The sequence below is a fragment of the Loxodonta africana genome, chromosome 4 (genome assembly GCF_030014295.1).
Source record: "Loxodonta africana isolate mLoxAfr1 chromosome 4, mLoxAfr1.hap2, whole genome shotgun sequence".
Lineage (NCBI taxonomy): Eukaryota > Metazoa > Chordata > Mammalia > Proboscidea > Elephantidae > Loxodonta > Loxodonta africana.
This window is the reverse complement of record NC_087345.1, coordinates 138,745,631-138,766,830: the sequence shown is the minus strand read 5'-3', so window position 1 is coordinate 138,766,830 and position 21,200 is coordinate 138,745,631. Positions and strand designations below refer to the sequence as shown.

At 39.6% G+C, this 21,200-nt stretch overlaps 1 protein-coding gene across 2 annotated transcripts in view; it reads left to right on the top strand.

The window, feature by feature from the left end:
• Positions 1 to 21,200, top strand: part of SLC6A13 (solute carrier family 6 member 13) — a 58,361-nt gene that overhangs the window by 20,646 nt on the left and 16,515 nt on the right. Inside the window, exons 2-6 of one of the 2 annotated variants that reach the window (XM_064284753.1) lie at positions 6,097 to 6,231; positions 9,748 to 9,888; positions 18,591 to 18,675; positions 19,327 to 19,459; positions 20,333 to 20,467. In XM_064284753.1, the coding sequence (XP_064140823.1) occupies positions 6,097 to 6,231; positions 9,748 to 9,888; positions 18,591 to 18,675; positions 19,327 to 19,459; positions 20,333 to 20,467 (629 nt within the window). The remainder of the gene's footprint in view (positions 1 to 6,096; positions 6,232 to 9,747; positions 9,889 to 18,590; positions 18,676 to 19,326; positions 19,460 to 20,332; positions 20,468 to 21,200) is intronic. The other variant, XM_064284754.1, reaches the window with a different exon arrangement.

The following is a 21,200-nucleotide window of genomic DNA, read 5'->3' as shown; positions in this document are numbered from 1 at the left end:
CTTTAATTTCTCTCAGCATTGTTTTGTAATTGTGTGTGAACATGTATCTCACATCTTTTGTCAGATTTATTCATAAATATTTCATATTTTTGATATTATTGTGAATGGTATTGATTTTTAAATTTCAATTTCTGATAGTTTGTTGCTAGTATTTAGAAATACAGTTGATTTTGTATGTTGACCTTGTATCCTGCAATCTTACTAAACCTACTTATTAATTCTAACAGCTTTTTGTACATTCCAAAGGATTTTCTACATAGACTGGCAGGTCATCTGTGAATAAAGCAGTTTTTATTTCCTAATTTCCACTCTAGATAACTTTTTCTTTTTTAGTTTTATTTACCTGGCTAGAATCTCTAGTACAATTGAATAAAAGTGATGAAAGCAGACATCCTTGTCTTGTTCTTCATATTAGGAGCAAAACAATTTTTTACCACTAAATATGATGTTAGCTATAGGTTTTTTATAGATGCCCTTTATCAGGTTGAGGAAGTTCCCTTTTAGTCATCATTTACTGAGAGTTTTTATCAGGCATAGCTGTTGGATTTGATTAAATGCTTTTTTGAATCTATTGAAATGATCATATGGTTTTTCTTTTTAATATGTCAGTATAATGAATTACATTGATTTTTAAAAATTTTTTATTGTGTATATTTTATATGTGTAAAGTTTACAGAGTAAATCAGTTTCTTGTTTGAAAATTTATACACAATTTTTTTTGTGTGACATTGGTTGCAATCCCCTCGATGTGCCAGCACTTCCCCCCTTTCCACCTTAGGTTCCCTGTGTTATTTCATCCATTTTTCCTGTCCCTTCTTGTCTTTGCTTTTGCGCAGGTGTTGCCCATTTGGTTTTTTTAATACTTGATTGATCTAAGAGGCACATTCCTCACATGTGTTATTGTTGTTTTATAGCACTGTCTAATCTTTGGCTGAAAGGTGAACTTTGGGAGTGGTTTAATTTCTGAGTTAGCAGGGTGTCCGGGGCCATAGTCTCAGGGACTTCTCCAGTCTTTCTCAGACCAGCAAGTCTGTTTTTGTGTGTGTGCGAGTCGGAATTTTGTTCACATTTTTCTTCTACTCTGCCTGGGACCCTCTATTGTGATTCTTGTCAGGGTGGTCGGTAGTGGTAGCTGGGCATAATCTAGTTCTCCTGGGCTCAGGCTGGTGGAGGCTGTGGTTCATGTGGTCTGTTAGTCCTTTGGACTAATATTTTCCTTGTGTCTTTGGTTTTCTTCATTCTCCTTTGATCTGGACGGGATGGAATCAATAGATGTATCTTAGATGGCCGCTTGGAAGCCTTTAAGACCCCAGACGCTACTCATCCAAATAGGATGTACAGCATTTTCTTTATGAACTATGTTAGGATTGCGTTGATTTTTGAACGTTAAACCAACTCAGCATTCCTGGGATAAGCCCCATTTGCATAATATATTATCCTTTTCATATGGTGGTAGATTGGGTTTGCTAAAATTTTGTTTAGAATTTTACAGCTATGTTTGTGAGAGATATTGTTCTGTAGTATCCTTTTCTTGTAATGTCTTTGTCTGCTTTTGTTATTAGGATAATACTGACCTGGTAGAATGAATTGAGAAGCATTCCCTCCTTTTCAATTTTCTGGAAGAATTTGTGTAAGAATTAGTATTATTTCTTCCTTAAATGTTCAGTAGAATTCACTAGCAAAGTCATTTGGAACTGGAGTTTTCTTTTAACTAAAACCATCAATTTTTAAAATAGATATAGGGCTATTCTGGTTATTTATTTCTCCTTGAGTGAGCTCTGGTAGTTTGTGTTTTTCAAGAAATTTGTCTGTTCCATCTAGTTCATTGCATTGGCATAAAGTTGTTCATACTATTTCCATATTATCCTATTATATTTCTAGAACCTGCACTGATGATACCCCTCTCATTGTAATATTGGTAATTTGTATCCTCTCCTTTTTTCTGATCAGTCTGGCTAGAAGTTTGTCAATTTTATTCATTGTCTCCAAGAACCAGCTTTTGTTTTTATGGATTTTCTCTTTAATATTTCATTGATTTCTACTCTGATCTTTACTTTTTCCTTTGACTTACTTTTGGTTTAATTTGTCCTTCTTTTTCTCGTTCCTTAAGGTAGAGGTTAAGACATTTCTTCTTTTATAATAATAGGCATTTAGTGCTTTACATCTCCACCTAAGTACTGTTTTAACAGCATCCTACAAATTTTGCTATGTTGTTTTCATTTTTGTTCATTCAATATACTAATATTTCTAATTTTCTTTTTGATTTCTTCTTTGATTCATGGTTATTTAGAAGTGTGTTACCTAGTTTTCAAATATTTGGGAATTTTCCAAATATCTATTACTGATTTCTAATTTTGTCAGAGAACATAGTTTGTATGACTTGTATTATTTTGAACTTATTGAGAATTGTTTTATGGCCCATAATATGGTCTATCTTGGTAAATATTCCATATGTACTTGAAAAGAGTGTGTATTCTGCTGTTACTGAATATGCTATAAGTGTCAAATAGGTCAAGTTGGTTGATATAATTGTTCAAATCTTTTATATTCTTACTGATTTTTCTGTCTACTCATTAGATCAATTATTGAGAGAGGACTATTGATACCTTTGACTTTAAGAATTTATCTATTTGTCCTTGCAGTTCTATCAGTTTTTGCTTCGTATATTTTGTAGCTTTGTTATTATGTACATAAACATTTAGGATTGTTATGTCCTCTTGAAGAATTGACTTCTTTATCATTATGAAATGATCTTCTTTATCCCTGATAATATTCATTGCTGTGAAGTCTACTTTGTCTGATATTAATATAGCCACTCCAGCTTTCTTTTGATCAGTGTTAGCATGGCATATCTTTTTCCACCCTTTTACTTTTAACTTATTTGTGTGTTTATATTTGAAGTGCATTTCTTTTAGGCAGCATATAGTTGCTTTTTTATTTTGTTTTGTTTTAAGCCAATCTGACAATCTCTGCCTTTTAATTGGGATATTTAAATCATTTACATTCAGTGCAATCATCTATACTGTTAGGTTTAAATCTATCATCCTATTATTTGTTTTCTATTTGCCCTACCAGTTCTTTGTTTCCCCTTTTCTAGCTTCTCGTGGATTAATTGGATTTTTTTAATTGATTCCATTTTTGGGACTGTTGGCTTATTAATTATAACTCTTTGTTGTGTTATTTTAGGTTTTATAGTATACATCTTTAACTTATTACAGTTTACCTTCAAGTAATACATCATTTCACATATAAGAGTCTTAAAATAAACCAAAACCCAGTGCCGTTGAGTCCATTCCGACTCATAGCGACCCTATAAGACAGAGTAGAACTGCCCCACAGAATTCGCAAGAAGCGCCTGGTGGATTCGAACTGCCGACACTTTGGTTAGCAGCCATAACACTTAACCACTACGCCACCAGGGTTTCCGTGAGTCTCACAATAGGAAAAAAAAATTTTTTTTTAGTATACTTTAATTTCTTTTCTCCTTACTTTTGTGCTTTATACATTTTACTGTTTCATATGTTATAAACCTCACATTACATTGTTATTATTTTTGTTTAACCAGTCAGTTATCCCTTAAAGAGATTTGAATAATAAATAATCTTGTATATTTACCTATGTAGTTGTCATTTCTAGTGCTCTTTATTCCTTTATGTAGATTGCTATCTGCTATCATTTCCTTCTGCTTGAAGAGCTTCTTTTAACATTTTTTGTAGTGAGGACCTGCTGGTGATGATTTCTTTCAGGTTTTGCATGTCTTAAAAAGTATTTATTTTACGTTCATTTTTGAACAATATTTTTATTAGAATTCTAACAAATTAGGTATAGAATTCTTAGTGGACCATTTTTTCCCTTCAATGCTTTAATGAACGAGTTTCATTGTCACTGTCTTCTCACTTTAATAGTTTCCAATGAAAAATTTGATTTCATCATTATTTTTGTTCTACTGTTTTTTTTTACTGTACATAATGTCTTGCTTTTAAGATTTTCTCTTAAAAATTCTTTATCACTAGCTTTTTTATGATATAAATTTTATTATGATATGCCTTGGTTTAGTCTTCTTTATTTGTTATCTTGGGGCTTGTGGGTTTATAGTTTTCATCAAATTTGGAAAGTTTTTAGCCATTATTTTTTAGAATACTTTTTTTCTGACCCCTTCTGCCACATTTTTCTCTCCTTCAAGTGTTCCAATTACACATATATTAGGCTGGTTGATGTTGTTTCACAGTTTACTGATGGTCACTTCTTTTTTAAAAATTATCCTTTCTCTCTGTGTTTTATTTTAGATAGTTTCTGCAGCTATGGATCAAGCTCATTAATCTTTTCTTTTGCTATGTCTGATCTGCCATTAATCCCATCCAATGTATTTTTTATCTCACACATTGTAATTTTTTTACCATAGAAGTTTGATTTGGGCCTTTTTAAAGTATCTTCCATGTCTCTACCTAACTTTTTGAATATGCAGAATACAGTTATAATAATGATTTTTAACACATAGGGTTGCTATGAGTCAGAATCAACTGAATGGCAATGTTTTTTAGTATGTCAACTCTAAAATCTATGTCAGTTTCAATTGATTGGTTTATCTACTCATTATGGGTCATGTTTTCCTGCATCTCTGCTTGCCTGGTAATTTTTGATTGGATGCCAGACATTGTGATTTTTGCCTTATTGGTTGCTGATATTTTTGTATTTCTATAAATATTCTTGAGCTTTGTTCTGGGACTAGTGAAGTTACTTGATTGTTTTGGGTCTCTCTTTTAAGAGTTGTTAAGCAAGACTGGAGTAGGGCTCAGCCTGAAGCTAATTATCCTCCACAACCGAGGCAACACTCTGGGTATTCTACCCAATGCCTTGGCCCTGTGAATTTTGAGGTTAATCAGTCTTGGTGGTAGGAATAGTCACTCTTCCTAGCCCTGTGTGAGCACTGTACACCATTACTCTTTCTCTTTTGGGATGGTTCTTTTCCTTGCCCTAGGTAGTTTCCTCACACGTATACACTAACCAGTACTCAGGTGAATGCTTGAGAGGGATCCTCTTCAGATATTGAGAATCCCATCTTGGTGCAACTCTCCCCTCTCTGGTGCTCTATCCTAGGAACTCCCCTGTCCTCTTAGCCAGTAGATGGAGGTACATGGTGGAGAAGATACCAGCACTTCTGGCTTTGGTAGACTTGTCTCAGCCAATGATTGTGAAAACAAAAGCAGAAAAGATTTATAATGGGAAGTTTGATTTCAGCCTGATAGAATTTCCTAACTGACATTAGAGCAATCACTTCCTTGAAAAGAATTACAGACTGTGGACTGTTAATGCCCTTTGATATCCATTATTCAAGGAGCTCTTTGCTACTGGCACAAGTTATGTGTTATTTAGGCAGTGTTGTGGATTGAATTGTGTCCCCCCAGAATATGTGTTGGAATCCTAATCCCTATACCTGTGGATTAATCCTATTTGGGAATAGGGCTTTCTCTGTTATGTCAATGAGGGCATTAACAGTGTTGAGCGTGCCCTCAATGTAATCACTTCTGAGTGATACAAAGAACAGCATAGACACAGAGACAAAACCCATTGCCATCCAGTTGATTCTGACTCAGAGTCAAGGAAGCACAAACAGGAGAAAGATAGATATCATGTGGAGATCACCAAGGAAACGAGGAATGCTGGCGCTAAAGAAGCTGAGACAAGGATTTTTTTCCCCTAGAGTGGACAGAGAGAGAGATTTCCCCTACAGCCAGTGCTGAATTCACATTTCTGACCTTCTAAAGTATGAGAAAATAAATTTCTGATCATTAAAGCTACCCACTTGTGGTATTTCTGTTTCAGCAGCACTAAGAAACTAAGACAGGCAGTAATTGATGTTTGAAGGTAAGCAAACCTTGGTAGGTATAGACTGAAATTTTACAGTGGAAAAGACACGGAACTGACTAGATCTTAGATAACTTGGTAACTCTCGATCCTTGCTACAGCTCCAGACATCCAGACAGATGTCCCCCTCCAAGATCCTGACAGACAGCATAGGGTGGTAATGGGAGGAGGTGAAAGTGGACTATGAGGAGGATAGTACCAGGTAATGGACAACCTGTTTCCCATCTACAGGTGCATTCTTCATCCCCTACCTCATCTTCCTCTTTACCTGCGGCATTCCTGTCTTCCTCTTGGAGACAGCACTGGGTCAGTACACTAGCCAGGGAGGTGTCACAGCCTGGAGGAAGATCTGCCCCATCTTTGAGGGTGAGTAACTCTGTACCTCATTCCAGGGTATGAACACTGGCAGCTATAAACCTTATTTGGAATGGCTGGCTTATTAGTAGCAGTGCTGAGATTGAGACAAGATCCTGTGTCTTTATGTTGAACCCTTCTCTTATGAGTCACATACTTAGCTAATAAACTGGTCATGAAGAGATGGGTAGATGGGTGGAGGTAGAGACATGGGCAAAGGCTTTAGGTTAAATAAGTAGTGTGCAAAGATATTTTAGCTATATATATTATATATGCATATATATACTTATGGGGTTTATATACATATATATATATATATATATATGGAGCCCTGGTGGCACAGTAGTTAAGCATTCAGCTGCTAACTAAAAAGTTCAGCAGTTCAAATCCACCAGCTGCTCCTTGGAATCCTTATGGGGCAGTTCTACTCTGTCCTGTAGGGTCACTATGAGTCAAAATCAACTCAACAGCAATGGGTTTTTATATATACATATATATATAGCATATTTATTTTTAAAAAATATATTTAATCAGTTATGAAACACTTTAAAAGAGTATTTATTTATTATTGTACTTTAGATGAAGGTTTACAGAACAAACTAGTTTCTCCTAAAAAAATTAGTACACATATTGTTTTATGACTTTGGTTAACAACCCACGACATGTCAACACTCTCTCTTCTCAACCTTGTGTTCCCTATTACCAGCTTTCCTGTCCCCTCCTGCCTTTCATTCCTTGCTCCTGGCCTGTTGTGCCCCTTTAGTCTCGATTTGTTTTATGGGCCTGTCTAATCTTTGGCTGAAGGGTGAACCTGGGGAGTGATTTCATTGCCGAGCTAAAAGGGTGTCTGGGGCCATACTCTCAGGATTTCTTCAGTCTCGGTTAGGCCACTAAGTCTGGTCTTTTTTTTTGTGATTTAGAATTTTGTTCTTCATTTTTCTGCAGCTCTCTCTGGGACCCTCTATTGTGAGCTCTGTCAGAGCAGTCGGTGGTGGTAGCTGGGCACCATCTAGTAGTACTGGATTCAGTCTGCTGGAGGTTGGGGTAGAAGTGGTCCATTAGTCCTTTGGACTAATCTTTCCCTTGTATCTTTAGTTTTCTTCATTCTCCCTTGCTCCCAAAGGGGTGAAACCAGTGGAATATCTTAGATGGCCACTCACAGGCTTTTAAGATCCCAGACGCTACTCACCCAAGTAGAATGTAGAACATTTTCTTTATAAACTATGTTATGCCAATTGAGCTAGATGTTCCCTGAGACCTTGGTTCCCATAGCCTTTAGCCCTCAGCCCAGCAATTTAGTCCCTTAGGGAGTTTGGATGTGTCTATGGAGCTTCCATGACCTTGCCTTGTACAAGTTGTACTGCCTTCCCCAGTATTGTGTACTGTCTTACCCTTCACCAAAGTTACCGCTTATCTATTATCTATTTAGTGTTAAAAGAGAATTTTGAACGAAAAATATTCCATTGATAGTGCTACCATTTTAACACAATAACTATTTAAAATTTAGGGTGTTTTATTTCAATATTTCTCTCTTTATATATAGGGCTTTCTTTAAGTTTTTGTTTTGAAATAATAATTCATAGGAAGTTTCAAAAATAGTACAGAGGGGTCCTGTGCACCCTTCGCCCAGTTTTCCCCAATGATAACATCTTACATAACTGTAAGACAATATCAAAACTTGGAAGCTGGCTTTGGTACAATCTACAGACCTTCTCCAGATTTCATCAGTTTTCCATACACTCATTTTCGTGTGTGTCTCCCTTTTTGTAATTTTATCGTGTGTATAGATTTGTGTGACCACCACCACCACAGGCAAGATATAGAACTGTCCCATAACCACGAAGACCTCCCTCATGTTGCCCCATTATAGTCATACTCACCCTCTTCCCCTTCTGCCCTCCCTAACCCCAGGCAAGCACTAATCTCTTCTCTATAATTTTGTAATTTTGAGAATGTTATATAAATGGAATCGAATCATACAGTATGTAACCTTTTTAGATTGGCTTTTTTCACTAAAATGCCCTTGAGATCAATCCTTTTTCATTGTTGAGTAGTATTCCATGATATGAATGTACCACAGTTTGTTTAACCATTCACCCACTGAAGGACATTTGGGTTGTTTCCAGTTTTTGTTGTTTTATTTCAACATTTCTTTCTCTATATATAGAGTTTATATATCTATTAATATAGAATATGCACAGTTTCTGTTCTCTGTTTCTCAGTTAGTGTTATTTTTCCATTTTCTACAAAATGATCAGGGATCCCCGGGTGGAACAGTTAAGCACTCAACTACTAGCCAAAAGTTTGGCAGTTCAGACCCACCCAGATGTGCTTCAGAAGGCGGGCCTGGCGACCTGCTTTCGAAAGGTCACAGCCTTGAAATCCCTATGGAGCAGTTTTACTCTGCACACCTGGGGTCATCAAGAGTTGGAATTAACTCAATGGCAACTAACAACAACAACAATAATCATCTAATGATTGCATAAAATTCTATCAAGTGTCTATATATTAATCTACTTAGCAGTGCTTTGCTATCAGACTTTTTTGCTTATATCCAATTACTGTTTGTAAATCACAAATTCTCAATTCTGCTGTAATGTATATTTGTTCAGATAGCTTTTCCCCTCCTTTTTTTTGGAATTATCTGTTCGAGATAAATTCCCAGGGTTAGGATAACAAGATCAAATGGGTAATCAAGTTGAAGTCTCTCGATTTGGTTTATTAAATTGTCCTATGGAAATGTTATACTGACTTACCACGTCACTAGACATGAGTAGATGTCTTTTCTCTCTATCTTTAACCACTCTGGGTTCTATCGGTGTTTCCCAAAATTGTTTGCACATTGAAATCACCTGGAGATTTTCAAAACATACTGATGCCAGAGATTATGGTTTAATTGATCTGGAGTCTGGCCTAGATATTGAAAATTTTTAAGTATCCCCAGGTAGTTCTAATATGCAGGCAAATTTGGAAACCACCGAGTTATATCATTTGTCAACATTTGCTGGGGCTGTAGATCAGAATGGTACCTCGTTATCATCTCATTTTTCACGCCTATAATTGCTAGGAGGATGAATATTTTTTAAGGACGTTTCTTCACTATTCGTATTTTCTTTTTGTGAATTCTCTGTTCCTGATCTTAACTTGTTTTTATACATTTCAGAAATATATCAGACTAATTCCAGGACACATCTTGGAGTTAAAACCCAGCCCCAGTGCCGTCGAGTCGATTCCGAGTTAGCCGTACAAATTCCTAAAAAATTTTGGATCAGTGAACTTTCAGAACCTAGTGAAAATGAAAGTGCAGCAGAAGACAGAGGGAGAAAAGTCCCTGGGAAGGGTTGCTGGGGCTCGGGCAGCACACTTCTGGGTGCTGGGGTGGGAGAGGAGAGAGCCAGGAGCCTGGACCCAGCACTTCCTGTTTGAGGACACTGACAGAGAGCTCAAACCCTCTCCTAAACAAGGACAGACAGTGTGTGAGAAATCTGCCCACTATTCCTAGTCCAATTCTGCAGTTTTCTCCCACAGGCATCGGCTATGCCTCCCAGGTGATTGTCATCCTCCTCAACGTCTACTACATCATTGTCCTGGCCTGGGCCCTCTTCTACCTCTTTAGCAGTTTCACCGTTGACCTTCCCTGGGGAAGCTGCCACCACGAGTGGAATACAGGTAAGTCCATCTCCAGAGAGTCCATTTCCTCCTCCTGCTCGCCACATTAACCAGAAGTCAGATTGTGCTTGTATCCCAGGCAACCCAACACCCAGGCTTACCTCAGTACACTCTAGAAACCTGTGGAATAAATCATGGAGAGATGATTGTCATAAACTTATGTCAAGGTTAAGAGCCAGAATTTACCAGCATCATGGATAAAGTGTCAGTCTCTTTAAAAACCATGTTCAACTCTTGTATTATGCCAATAGAACTGACTTCTTTTTATGTAGGTTAGCCATTTGCTTATTTCAATTTACAATTTGTTTTGTTTGCTATATGTGTATGTTGTTTGCTTATTTGTTTCTCATGTCTTCTTACTATTTTAGGTCTTTTTAAATCACGATCCATCTGTACTTAACCAGGGAATAAGCAGCTTTGTGTGTCAGCAGTATAATTCATAATAGCAATTAATTTTTTCCTTTGCTTGTGTCTTAGTTTCTTAGTGTTGCTTTAACTGAAATATCATAAGTGGGTGGCTTTAAAGAACAGAAGTTTGTTTTCTCACAGCTCAGGGAGCTAGAAGTCCAAATTCAGGGCACTGGCTGTAGGGGAAGGCTCTCTGTCGGCTCTGGGAAAAGATCTTTCTCTCTTTCAGCTTCTGTAGCCCCAGTGTTTCTCGGTTCCTTGGCGATCCTCATGTAGCATCTGTCTTCTCCCATTTGTGCTTGCTTGTGTGTCTAATCTGCTCTTCTTATAACTCAGAAGTGATTAGGCTTAGGATGCACTCTACACTGATATGGTCCCATTTAACACAGCAAAGAAAATCCTATTCCCAAATGGGATCGTAGCCACCGGTATAGGGGTTAGGATTCCAACATATATTTTGGGAGAACACAATTCAATCCACAACAGTTTGTAAGACTCATATGAGTCTCTTAAGAGCCACTTATGGCAATAGAACCACCGAGCCTAATGTATTGAAAATAACAATAAAATAAAAATATGTAGGGTAGCGCTGTCCAAAAGAACTTTCTGTGGTGATGGAAATGTTTTCTGCCCTATACCATATGGTAGCCACTAGCCACGACATAGCTATCGAGCACCTGCAATGTGGCTAGTTCATCTGAGGAACAGAATTTTTTATTTTATTTAATTTCAATTAATTTAAATTTAAATAGCCATATGTGGCTAGTGGCTACCCTACAGGACAGTGCAGAGGGAAAGCATATTGGATGTGTTTGTTTGGATTCTCAGCGCTACATCTTACTCCCATTATCCAAGTATCTCCCTGTTAATGAGGCCCTATCCTTTTGAACTTGGGTGTAAACTCATTGCCATTGAGTTGATTCTGACTCATAGTGACCCTGTAGGACAGAGTAGAACCGCCTTATAGGGATTCCAAGGCTGTGATCTTTACGGAAGGAGGTTGCCATGTCTTTCTCCAGTGGAGTGCCTGGTGGGTTCAAATCGCCGACCTTTGTTAGCAGCTGAGTGCTTAACCACTGTGCCACCAGGGCTTCTAAACTTGAATGTAGCCATGATTAACTTTTTCTTGCTCAGGTAAGTTATTCGGTTCTGAAGTGGAGTCTCAATTCTTTACTTGCCAGCAAAAAACAGTTACTCAGTCTATGGCGTGCTATTCCAGCCCCTTTGTGGCCTGGTTCCAGCTTATTCCTCACACTTGTCTTTTATCACTCTCCCATCTTACCTTCTGCTCCCTTTCCAGGCATTCCCTTGCCAATCTCTGCCACCACTTCCGTCTTGCCACCATTTTTCAAGTGAAAAGTTAAATCTTGGGAAGCTCCCCTGATACCTTAAGCTTGCACTAGGTTCTTCTCAACTGTCTCTGGTAGTATCTGCACTGACCCCTCGCCCTGTTGTGGCACTGACTTTACATTTTGTCTGTTCATTGGTCTGGTTTGCCCACTAGTCAGTAAGTTCCTGAGGCAGGAAAGGTATCTTTATCTCTATAGTCTTTGTGTCTAGCACTGTATTGGCTACATCATAAGCAATATTTTTTGAGTGAATCAAGCTTCAAAATCTGTTTTATTTTATTATTTTCTTTATTATATATATGAAATCACCCTTGACAACCAACATATCAGATGGTGAAAATTTTATCTAGATCTCAGTGGGGTTTCTCTTCTAAAAACTTTTGCTTAAGGCCTAGGGCTTTTTCTTCAGGACATTCTTAGGCCTGCCATGGTGAGAGAATGCTTTTCTGGGTGTGCTGAAGCAACGCTTGACTAGTATTCAGTCACTCAACAGATATTTACTGAGCTTCTACTACATGCCAGCCTCTGTTCTAGGCACTGAGGATATGGTTGTTGTTGTTAGTTGCTGTCAGGTCAATTCTGACTCATGGTGACCCCATGTGTGTGAAATAGAACAGCTCCATAGGGTCGCTACGAGTTGGAATCGACTTGACAGCAACAGGTTTCAGTCTTATAGGATTTTCAAGGCTGTGACGTTTCAGAAGCAGATCTCCAGACCTGTCCTCCAAGTTTCCTCTGAGTGGGTTTGAACCGCCAGACTTTTAGCTAGTAGTAGAGCACTTAACCATTTGTACCACCCAGGGACTCCTAAGGATATGATAACATATAGAAACAAAGATCCTTGCCCTCATGGAGCTTACAGACTATAAACCAAATATATAAGTAAAATGGGTTATGTTAGAAGGTGATAAATGCTATGAAGAAAATAAAACAGGGGGTGGGGTGGGTATTGGGAGTCTTAAAGATTGGGGATTGTAATTTTAAATAGGGTCTTAATAAGATGACCTTTGAGCAATGATCTGAAGGAGGTGAGGGAATGAGGAATTAAGATGTCAGGGGGAAGAACACTCTAGGTAGAAGGAATATCAAGTGCAAAGACTCTTGGTGGGACAAAGAGTGTTCACATTTCTTTTGCATTTCATGTAAAATAAAGGTGGGGCCTTTATTTTAGGTTCATGGGCAGGCGTTTTAGGTAGAGGTGGAATTGTGTTTAAAGTGGTTAAGGGACTGCAAGTGGGCTGGCCAGCGAGGAGCAAGGTGAGTCGGTGAGAAGCAGGAGATGAAGCTAGAGGCCATGGGGGATAGATTACACAGAGTGTTGGAAGAGATTATAGGGGCTTTGGCTTTTTCTGTGAGTGGGATGGGAAACATATTGGAGGGTTTCGAGCTGGGCGTGACTTAAATTTTGACGAAATCACCTGGGCTATTGTGTCAAAATAGACTAGGGAGGCAAGGGTAGAAACTGGAGGCTAGCTAGGAGCCATGAGATGAAGATGACCTGCACCAGGGGGGTTGTTGTTGCTATGTGCCACGGAGTCAATTCTGACTCAGAGAGACCCCATGTGACAGGGTAGAATTGCCGCATAGGATTTTCTAGGTATTTTCTAATCTTTCTCCAGCTCTTTCTCCCACGATGGAGGAGAAAGCTAGTATTCTAGGAATTTTGAAGGTAAAATCTACACGATTTGCTGACCTGGATTCTAGCCCTCACTTTCATTTATGAGCTGTAACAGGACATTTCTAAGAAGCTTCGTTTTCTTCATGTGTACAATGGGGAAAACACTATTTATTTTAATACTTTCCAGGATTATTGTACAAATAAAATGTAAAAAAGAATGTGAACACCCTTTGTGAAACTCCAAAATGATATAGAAATAATTATGAGCCACCATTTATACCCTTGCCTACCTAGTCTATTTTGACACAACAGCCCAGGTGATTTTGTTAAAATTTAAGTCACGCCCAGCTCGAAACCCTCCAATATGTCTCCCATCCCACTCACTCCTGTTTGTTTGTTTTTTGGACTTGGGGATAGGTTTTTATTTCACACTTTTAAATCCAGGTTACTAACTCAATAAAACATGGAAAACATTTCATTGTTTTTGACCCCAGCAACACTTTTTGTCTTTAATTTCTTTCTTTTTTTTTGTCTTGTTTTGTTCTTTTTTATTTTGGTAAAAATATATGTAACAAAACATCTGCCAATTGAATGGTTGTTTTTTTTTTTAATTTTTATTGTTCTTTAAGTGCAAGTTTACAAATCAAGTCAGTCTCTTATATAAAAATTTATATATACCTTGCTATATACTCCTAATTGCTCTCCCCCTAATGAGACAGCACACTTCTTCCCTCCACTCTCTCTTTTTGAGTCCATTCTGCCAGTTTCTGACCCCCTCTGCCCTCCCAGCTCCCCTCCAGATAGGAGATGCCAACATAGTCTCAAGTGTCTACTTTGTCCAAGAAGCTCATTCTTCACCAGTATCATTTTCTATCCCATTGTCCAGTCCAATCCCTGTCTGAAGAATTGGCTTTGAGAATGGTTCCTGTATTGGGCTAACAGAAAGTCTGGGGACCATGACCACCGGGGTCCCTCTAGTCTCAGTCAGACCATTAAGCCTGGTCTTTTTATGAGACTTTGGGGTCTGCATCCCACTGCTCTCCTGCTCCCTCAGGGGATCTCTGTTGTGTTCCCTGTCAGGGCAGTCATCAGTTGTAGCCGGGCACCATCTAGTTCTTCTGGTCTCAGGCTGATGTCTCTGGTTCATGTGGCCCTTTCTGTCTCTTGGGCTTGTAATTACCTTGTGTCCTTGGTGTTTTTCATTCTCCTTTGGTCCAGGTGGGTTGAGACCAATTGATGCATCTTAGATGGCCGTTTGCTAGCGTTTAAGACTGCAGATACCAGTCTCCAAAGTGGGATGCATGATGTTTTCTTAATAGATTTTATTATGCCCCTGCTACGCTGGCCTTTGAAGTGTTTAGTTTATTCAGGAAACTTCTTTGCTTTTGGTTTAGTCCAATTGTGCTGACCTCTCCTGTATTGTGTGTTGTCTTTCGCTTCACCTAAAGTAGTTCTTACCTACTATTTAATTAGTGAAAACTCTTCTCCCTTCCTCCCTCCCTCCCCCCTTTTGTAACCATCAAAGAATATTTTCTTCCCTGTTTAAATTATTTCTCGAGTTCTTATGATAGTGGTCTTGTACAATATTTTTCCTTTTGCAACTGACTAAACAACTCAGCATAATGCCTTCCAGATTCCTCCATGTTATGAAACATTTCAGAGATTCGTCACTGTTCTTTATTGATGCATAATATTCCATCACATGAATATACCATAGTTTATTGATCCATTCATCCACTGACAGGCACCTTGGTCACTTCCATTTTTTTGCTATTGTAAACAGAGCTGCAGTGAACATGGGTGTGCATGTATCTGTTCGTGTAAAGGCTCTTATTTCTTATTCCAAGGAGTGGAATTCCTCAAATGGTAATTCTATTTCTAGTTTTTTAAGGAAGCGCCAAATTGATTTCCAAAGTGGTTGTACCATTTTACATTCCCACCAGCAGTGTATAAGTATTCCAGTCTCTCCACAACCTCTCTAACATTTATTATTTTGTGTTTTTTGGATTAATGCCAGCCTTGTTGGAGTGAGATGGAATCTCATTGTGGTTTTGATTTGCATTTCTCTAATGGCTAATGATCATAAGCATTTCCTCATGTATCTGTTAGCTACCTAAATGTCTTCTTTAGTGAAGTGCCTATTCATATCCTTTGCCCACTTTTTAACTGGGTTATTCGTCTTTTTGTAGTTGAGCTTTTGCAGTATCATGTAGAGTTTAGAGATCAGATGCTGATCAGAAATGTCATAGCTAAAAACTTTTTTCCAGTCTGTAGGTAATCTTTTTATTCTTTTGGTGAAGTCTATGGATGAGCATAGGTGTTTCATTTTTAGGAGCTCCCGGTTATCTAGTTTCTCTTCTGCATTGTCAATAATGTTTTGTATACTGTTTATGCCATGTATTAGGCCTCCTAGCATTGTCCCTATTTTTTCTTCCATAATCTTTATCGTTTTAGTTTTATATTTAGGTCTTTGATCCATTTTGAGTTCGTTTTTGTGCATGGTGTGAGGTATGGATCTTGTTTCATTTTTTTGCAGATGGATATCCAGTTATGCCAGCACCATTTGTTAAAGAGATTGTCTTTTCCCCATTTAACTGACTTTAGGCCTTTGTCAAATATCAGCTGCTCATAAGTGGATGGATTTACATCTGGGTTCTCAGTTCTGTTCCATTGGTCTATGTATCTGTTCTTGTATCAGTGCCAGGCTGTTTTGACTACCGTGGTGGTATAATACGTTCTAAAATCAGGTAGTGTGAGGCCTCTCACTTTGTTCTTTTTCAGTAATGCTCTACATATCCAGGGCCTCTTTCCCTTCCATATGAAGTTGGTGATTTGTTTCTCCATCTCATTAAAAAATGCCATTGGATTTTGGATGGGAATTGCATTGCATCTACAGATCACTTTTGGTAGAATAGACAGTTTTACGATGTTAAGTATTCCTATCCTTGAGCAAGGTATGTTTTTCCACTTACGTAGTTCTCTTTTAGTTTCTTGCAGTAGTGTTTTGTAGTTTTCTATGTACAGGTCTTTTACATCTCTGGTAATATTTATTCCTAAGCATTTTATCTTCTTGGGGGCTACTGTAAATGGTATTGATTTGGTGATTTCCTCTTAGATGTTCTTTTTGTTGGTGTAGAGGAATCCAACTGATTTTTGTATGTTTACCTTGTATCCTGATACTCTGCTGAACTCTTCTATTAGTTTCAGTAGTTTTCTTCAGGATTTCTTAGGGTTTTCTGTGTATAAGATCATGTCATCTGCAAATAGAGATACTTTTACTTCTTCCTTGCCAATCTGGATGCCCTTTATTTCTTTATCCAGCCTAATTGCTCTGGCTAGGATCTACAGCACAATGTTGAATAAGAGTGGTGATAAGGGGCTTCCTTGTCTGACTCCCGTTCACGAGGGGAATGCTTTCAGAATCTCTCCATTTAGGAAGATGTTGGCTGTTGGCTTTTGTATAAATATCCTTTATTATGTTGAGGAATTTTCCTTCTATTCCTATTTTGCTGAGAGTTTTTATCATGATGGGTGTTGAACTTTGTCAAATGCCTTTTCTGCATCAATTGATAAAATCATGTGATTCTTGTCTTTTGTTTTATTTATATGATGGATTACATTAATTGTTTTTCTAATGTTGAACCATCCCTGCATACCTGGTATGAATCCCACTTGGTCATGGTGAATTATTGTTTTGATATGTTGTTGAATTCTATTGGCTAGAATTTTGTTGAGGATTTTTGCATCTAAGTTCATGAGGGGTATAGGTCTGCAATATCCTTTTTTTGTGGTGTCTTTACCTAATTTTGGTATCAGGGATATGGTGGCTTCATAGAATGAGTTTGGGAGTATTCTGTCCTTTTCTGTGCTCTGAAATACCTTTAGTAGTAGTGGTGTTAACTCTTCTCTGAAAGTTTGGTAGAACTCTGCAGTGAAGCTGTCCAGCCCAGGATATTTTTTTGTTGGGAGTTTTTTGATTACCTTTTCAATTTCTTCTTTTGTTATGAATCTATTTAGTTGTTCTACCTCTGTTTGTGTTAGTTTAGGTAAGTAGTGTGTTTCTAGGAATTCATCCCAATTGATCAGTTTTTACTGATTACATTACGTATAATGTAACGATGTTGATTGCCTTCATCATTTTGTGTAACCATTACCACTATATTTTTTTCCAAATTACTCTGCCACCATTAATAGAAACTCAGTGCCCCCTGAGCAATAACTCTCTTACATTCATTTTTTTTCTTTCATTTAATCCTCCTATTAGTCCTACATGGCCCTGGTGGTGCAGTGGTTCAGAGTCTGGCTGCTGAACAAAAGGTCAGCAGTTCAAATCCACCAGCTGCTCCTTGGAAACCCTATGGGGCAGTTCTACCCTGTCCTACAGGGTTCCTATGAGTCGGAATTGACTCAACGGCGACAGATTTGGTTTTTTTTTTTTTTTTTAATTTTTTCAGTCCTATCAGAGGGATATTATTCTCTACATTTTAGAGATGAAGGAAGTGAAGCTTAGAGAGCCGAGATGTAACTTACCCGAGGCCACACAGTTAGTAACTGAGGAGTCAGGATTCACACCAGAGCTTTCGGACACTGTACCTGTGCTCTTAGCCGTCTGCTGTATTACTTCCCTAGACAGCACTCTTACTATTCCTCAAGGATTGCGGCTTTATACAGGACTGTTACCTAGAAATGTGTGTATTCTTTGAAGCAGATGACATGTACAGCCTCTTTCCAAATGCCATCTGATCAAGCTTAAATAAGAATATGTACTTAAACATTTATAAAACCAGTTGTCGTCAAGTCAACCCCGACTCATGGCAACCCCATGTGTGTCAGAGTAGAACTGTGCTCTAAAGGGTTTTCAATGGCTGATTTTTCTGTTTTACCTTTTTTTTTTAATTGTATTTTAGACAAAGGCTTACAGAGCAAATTAGGTTCTCATTAAACAATCAATACATATATTGTTTTGTGACATTGGTTGCCAACGATGGCTGAGTTTTTGGAAGTAAATCGCTAGGGCTTTCTTATGAGGTGCCTCTGGGTGGACTAGAACAAACCTCCAACCTTTCAGTTACCTGCTGAGCGCATTGACCATTTGCAGCCCCTAGGGACTCCAAAGCATTTATAAACCTGTATGTAAAAGTTTGGGGTAAGGTGGGATTGCTGAGGTTATTATATATGTGAGGATCTTTGGTACAGACAACTTCAGCTTTGTTCCTTCCAGATATCTTACTTCCCATTCTCCTATATTTTCATCCCACTCACTCAAGCTGTGCCATATGTTGGCTAATGATCTTTCTCTTTCTTCCTTGCCTGGGACCCATGGGTAGAACACTGTATGGAGTTCCAGAGGACCAATGCCTCCCTGAATGTGACCTCTGAGAATGCCACCTCCCCTGTCATCGAGTTCTGGGAGTAAGTGAGGCCATTTCCCCATCCCAGTATGGGCCGTGTGTTTGAAAGAAGGGCGCGGGGATGGGTTCATACGATGGTGACTGTCAGTGGACAGCAATGGGAGAATTTCCATTTCCTTCTTTGGTGGTCCTGTCACCTAAGAGGATTTTTTTTTTCTGGTATGCCTGTATTTGTGGTCAATGAAGGACCAGTTTCAGAGGTGAGAATTTTTCTTTTCTCCTCAGGCTGTGCCTTTCTGACCCATGTGCCCATGCTTGTGGATCCGCGCTCCAGCTACCCTCCTCTTTTCAGCTACATATGCGTTGCCACTTACTCCCAAAATATCAATACTCACTCAGGGCAGGATTCCTGATATCAAAACATCCAAGATCTTGGTTGAGAAAATATGTTTTTTTTTACCTTCTTCCCAAGGTTAAATTAATACACAATCTCCTGGAGCAAACTTACCTGGGTAAAGTTTTTATTTGCTGCTTTTTATATCTGCCCCCATATCTGGGCAAAGGAAAGCCTCATGGATCTGGATGAAAAGAGCTGAAAAGAGCCTGAGGTTTGCTCCTCTGCTAGAGGCATGACTCCACTGCCTTAGACATGTGGCTACAAAGCTGAGGCTGGCAGCAAAAGTCGAGCCAGGCTCAACCCTTCTCTCTCCAGGAGGCGGGTCCTGAAGATCTCCGATGGCATCCAGCATCTGGGGGCCCTGCGCTGGGAGCTGGCCCTCTGCCTCCTGCTTGCCTGGGTCATCTGCTACTTCTGCATCTGGAAGGGAGTCAAGTCCACAGGCAAGGTCTGTGTTAGAGAATTCCTGCCACCTCCCATGCCAGAACTCCCTGCCCTGACTGGAGACTCTGTCACCTAGGAGTTCCCCAATGTGTGGCCTAGTTGGGGTGGGAGATGACCCAGCAAAGATTATATGTGGCTCCCTTCCTTGATTCTGTGCATCTCTTGGATTCAATCGATGTACTTATGGTATGTGGGCAACTGAAATGGAAGAAAGAGAGAAAGTCAGGAAGGACACCTCCAGAAGAATTTAATTTTGGAATTTGCCACATGTCTGAGCGCATTGCAGATTGAACACAGTCATGGCTCCCTACTTCATACAACTGAGTATTTTCTTTGGAAAGGGAACCTTGAAGACCATTAATCTCAAAATGATTCTCAACCAACTGGAGAGTTTTGGAAGGGCTCTTTACTCCAAAGTGCAGGAGGTGTTAGAGGTCATTCTGAGCTCTCCTGGACTTTTGCCCTGGAGGCCTCTGACAAGGTTTCTTTCCTGATCTGGCTGCCTGATTGTGCTAAGCTCCTAAGCTCTGTGAGGACAAGGATCATGTGTTGTAGATCTTTGCATACCTGACAACTCGTGTCATAACTCTAGGCATACTTGTTGGGAGAATTGCCTAAGGTCATTCGATCACCCAACAAATATTCACTGAATATGGGTCAGGGGTGGGAGGTGGGGTGCAGTAAGCTGGGAGCAAGGGAAAGGGCAAGTTGTGGTTACAAGGTATAGGGGAGATGGAACTGAGCAGCTGGGGGCAGGGGGAGAGCTTCCTTGGCCTTTTCTGTGGGGTAGGAGCTCCTGCCTTCTCTGCTCCCTGAAATCTAGAGCCACTCCTTCCTAACTCACAAGTTCCTTGTCTCTCCTCTGCCCCTTGATCAGGTGGTATACTTCACAGCCACATTCCCTTACCTCATGCTGGTGGTGCTGTTAATTCGAGGGGTGACTCTGCCTGGGGCAGCCCAAGGAATTCAGTTTTACCTGTACCCAAACCTCACACGGCTGTGGGATCCCCAGGTAAGAAGACCCAGACGGGGTATCACTTGGCTCCAGCAGGTGCTTGAGCTACAGGCCTACCTGTCCTCTGTCCTGCTCCAGGTCCAACCCTAGGGCAGCCACAGGGGTGGGGGAACACCCTTCCTTCTCCAGACATCTGTGAGAAGTTGCTTTTGGTCATAAGGTGTCTGAGACTGTCCCCTCCTTGCTGCCAGGGAGCCCAGGGGGCCTGAGGTCCGGTATTATTTCTTGCATAATACTACAAATATGTTGCTAACAGCCTTTACTCACCAGCTGTACTCCTTTCCCCACCAGGTATCCATTCCCTCTTTGCATTTTTTCTTAGCCACCTCATTTCCTACAGAACTTCCTTTTCATTTCTTACCCCTTAACCTGCCATCCTCTGGTTCTGTCCCCCTGTCCATGTGACCCATTCTTAGGCCCCAGTTCCCACCCCTCCCGTGCATCAGCTGGGCTGGTGTTAAGTTTCCTGTCAGTTGTCAAGAGGCTCCCCTCTCTTTCCCTCCCTTCCTGGCCCTTCCTTCAAGCCCCACACTCCCTCTGCTACAGCTGGCTTCTTTACAGCCAGGGCCAGCAGAGGGCGGCGCTGCTTGCTGACTGAAGGGGTTTGTAGAGCAAGGCCTGAAATAAGAAGCCATTGCCTCTGATAAGTTTCTTATTTTCTCCTCTTTGGCAGCCGTTTTGAAAGCTGGCAAAGCCAGGAAGTGTCGAGGGCCAGAGGGGAGGGTGGGTA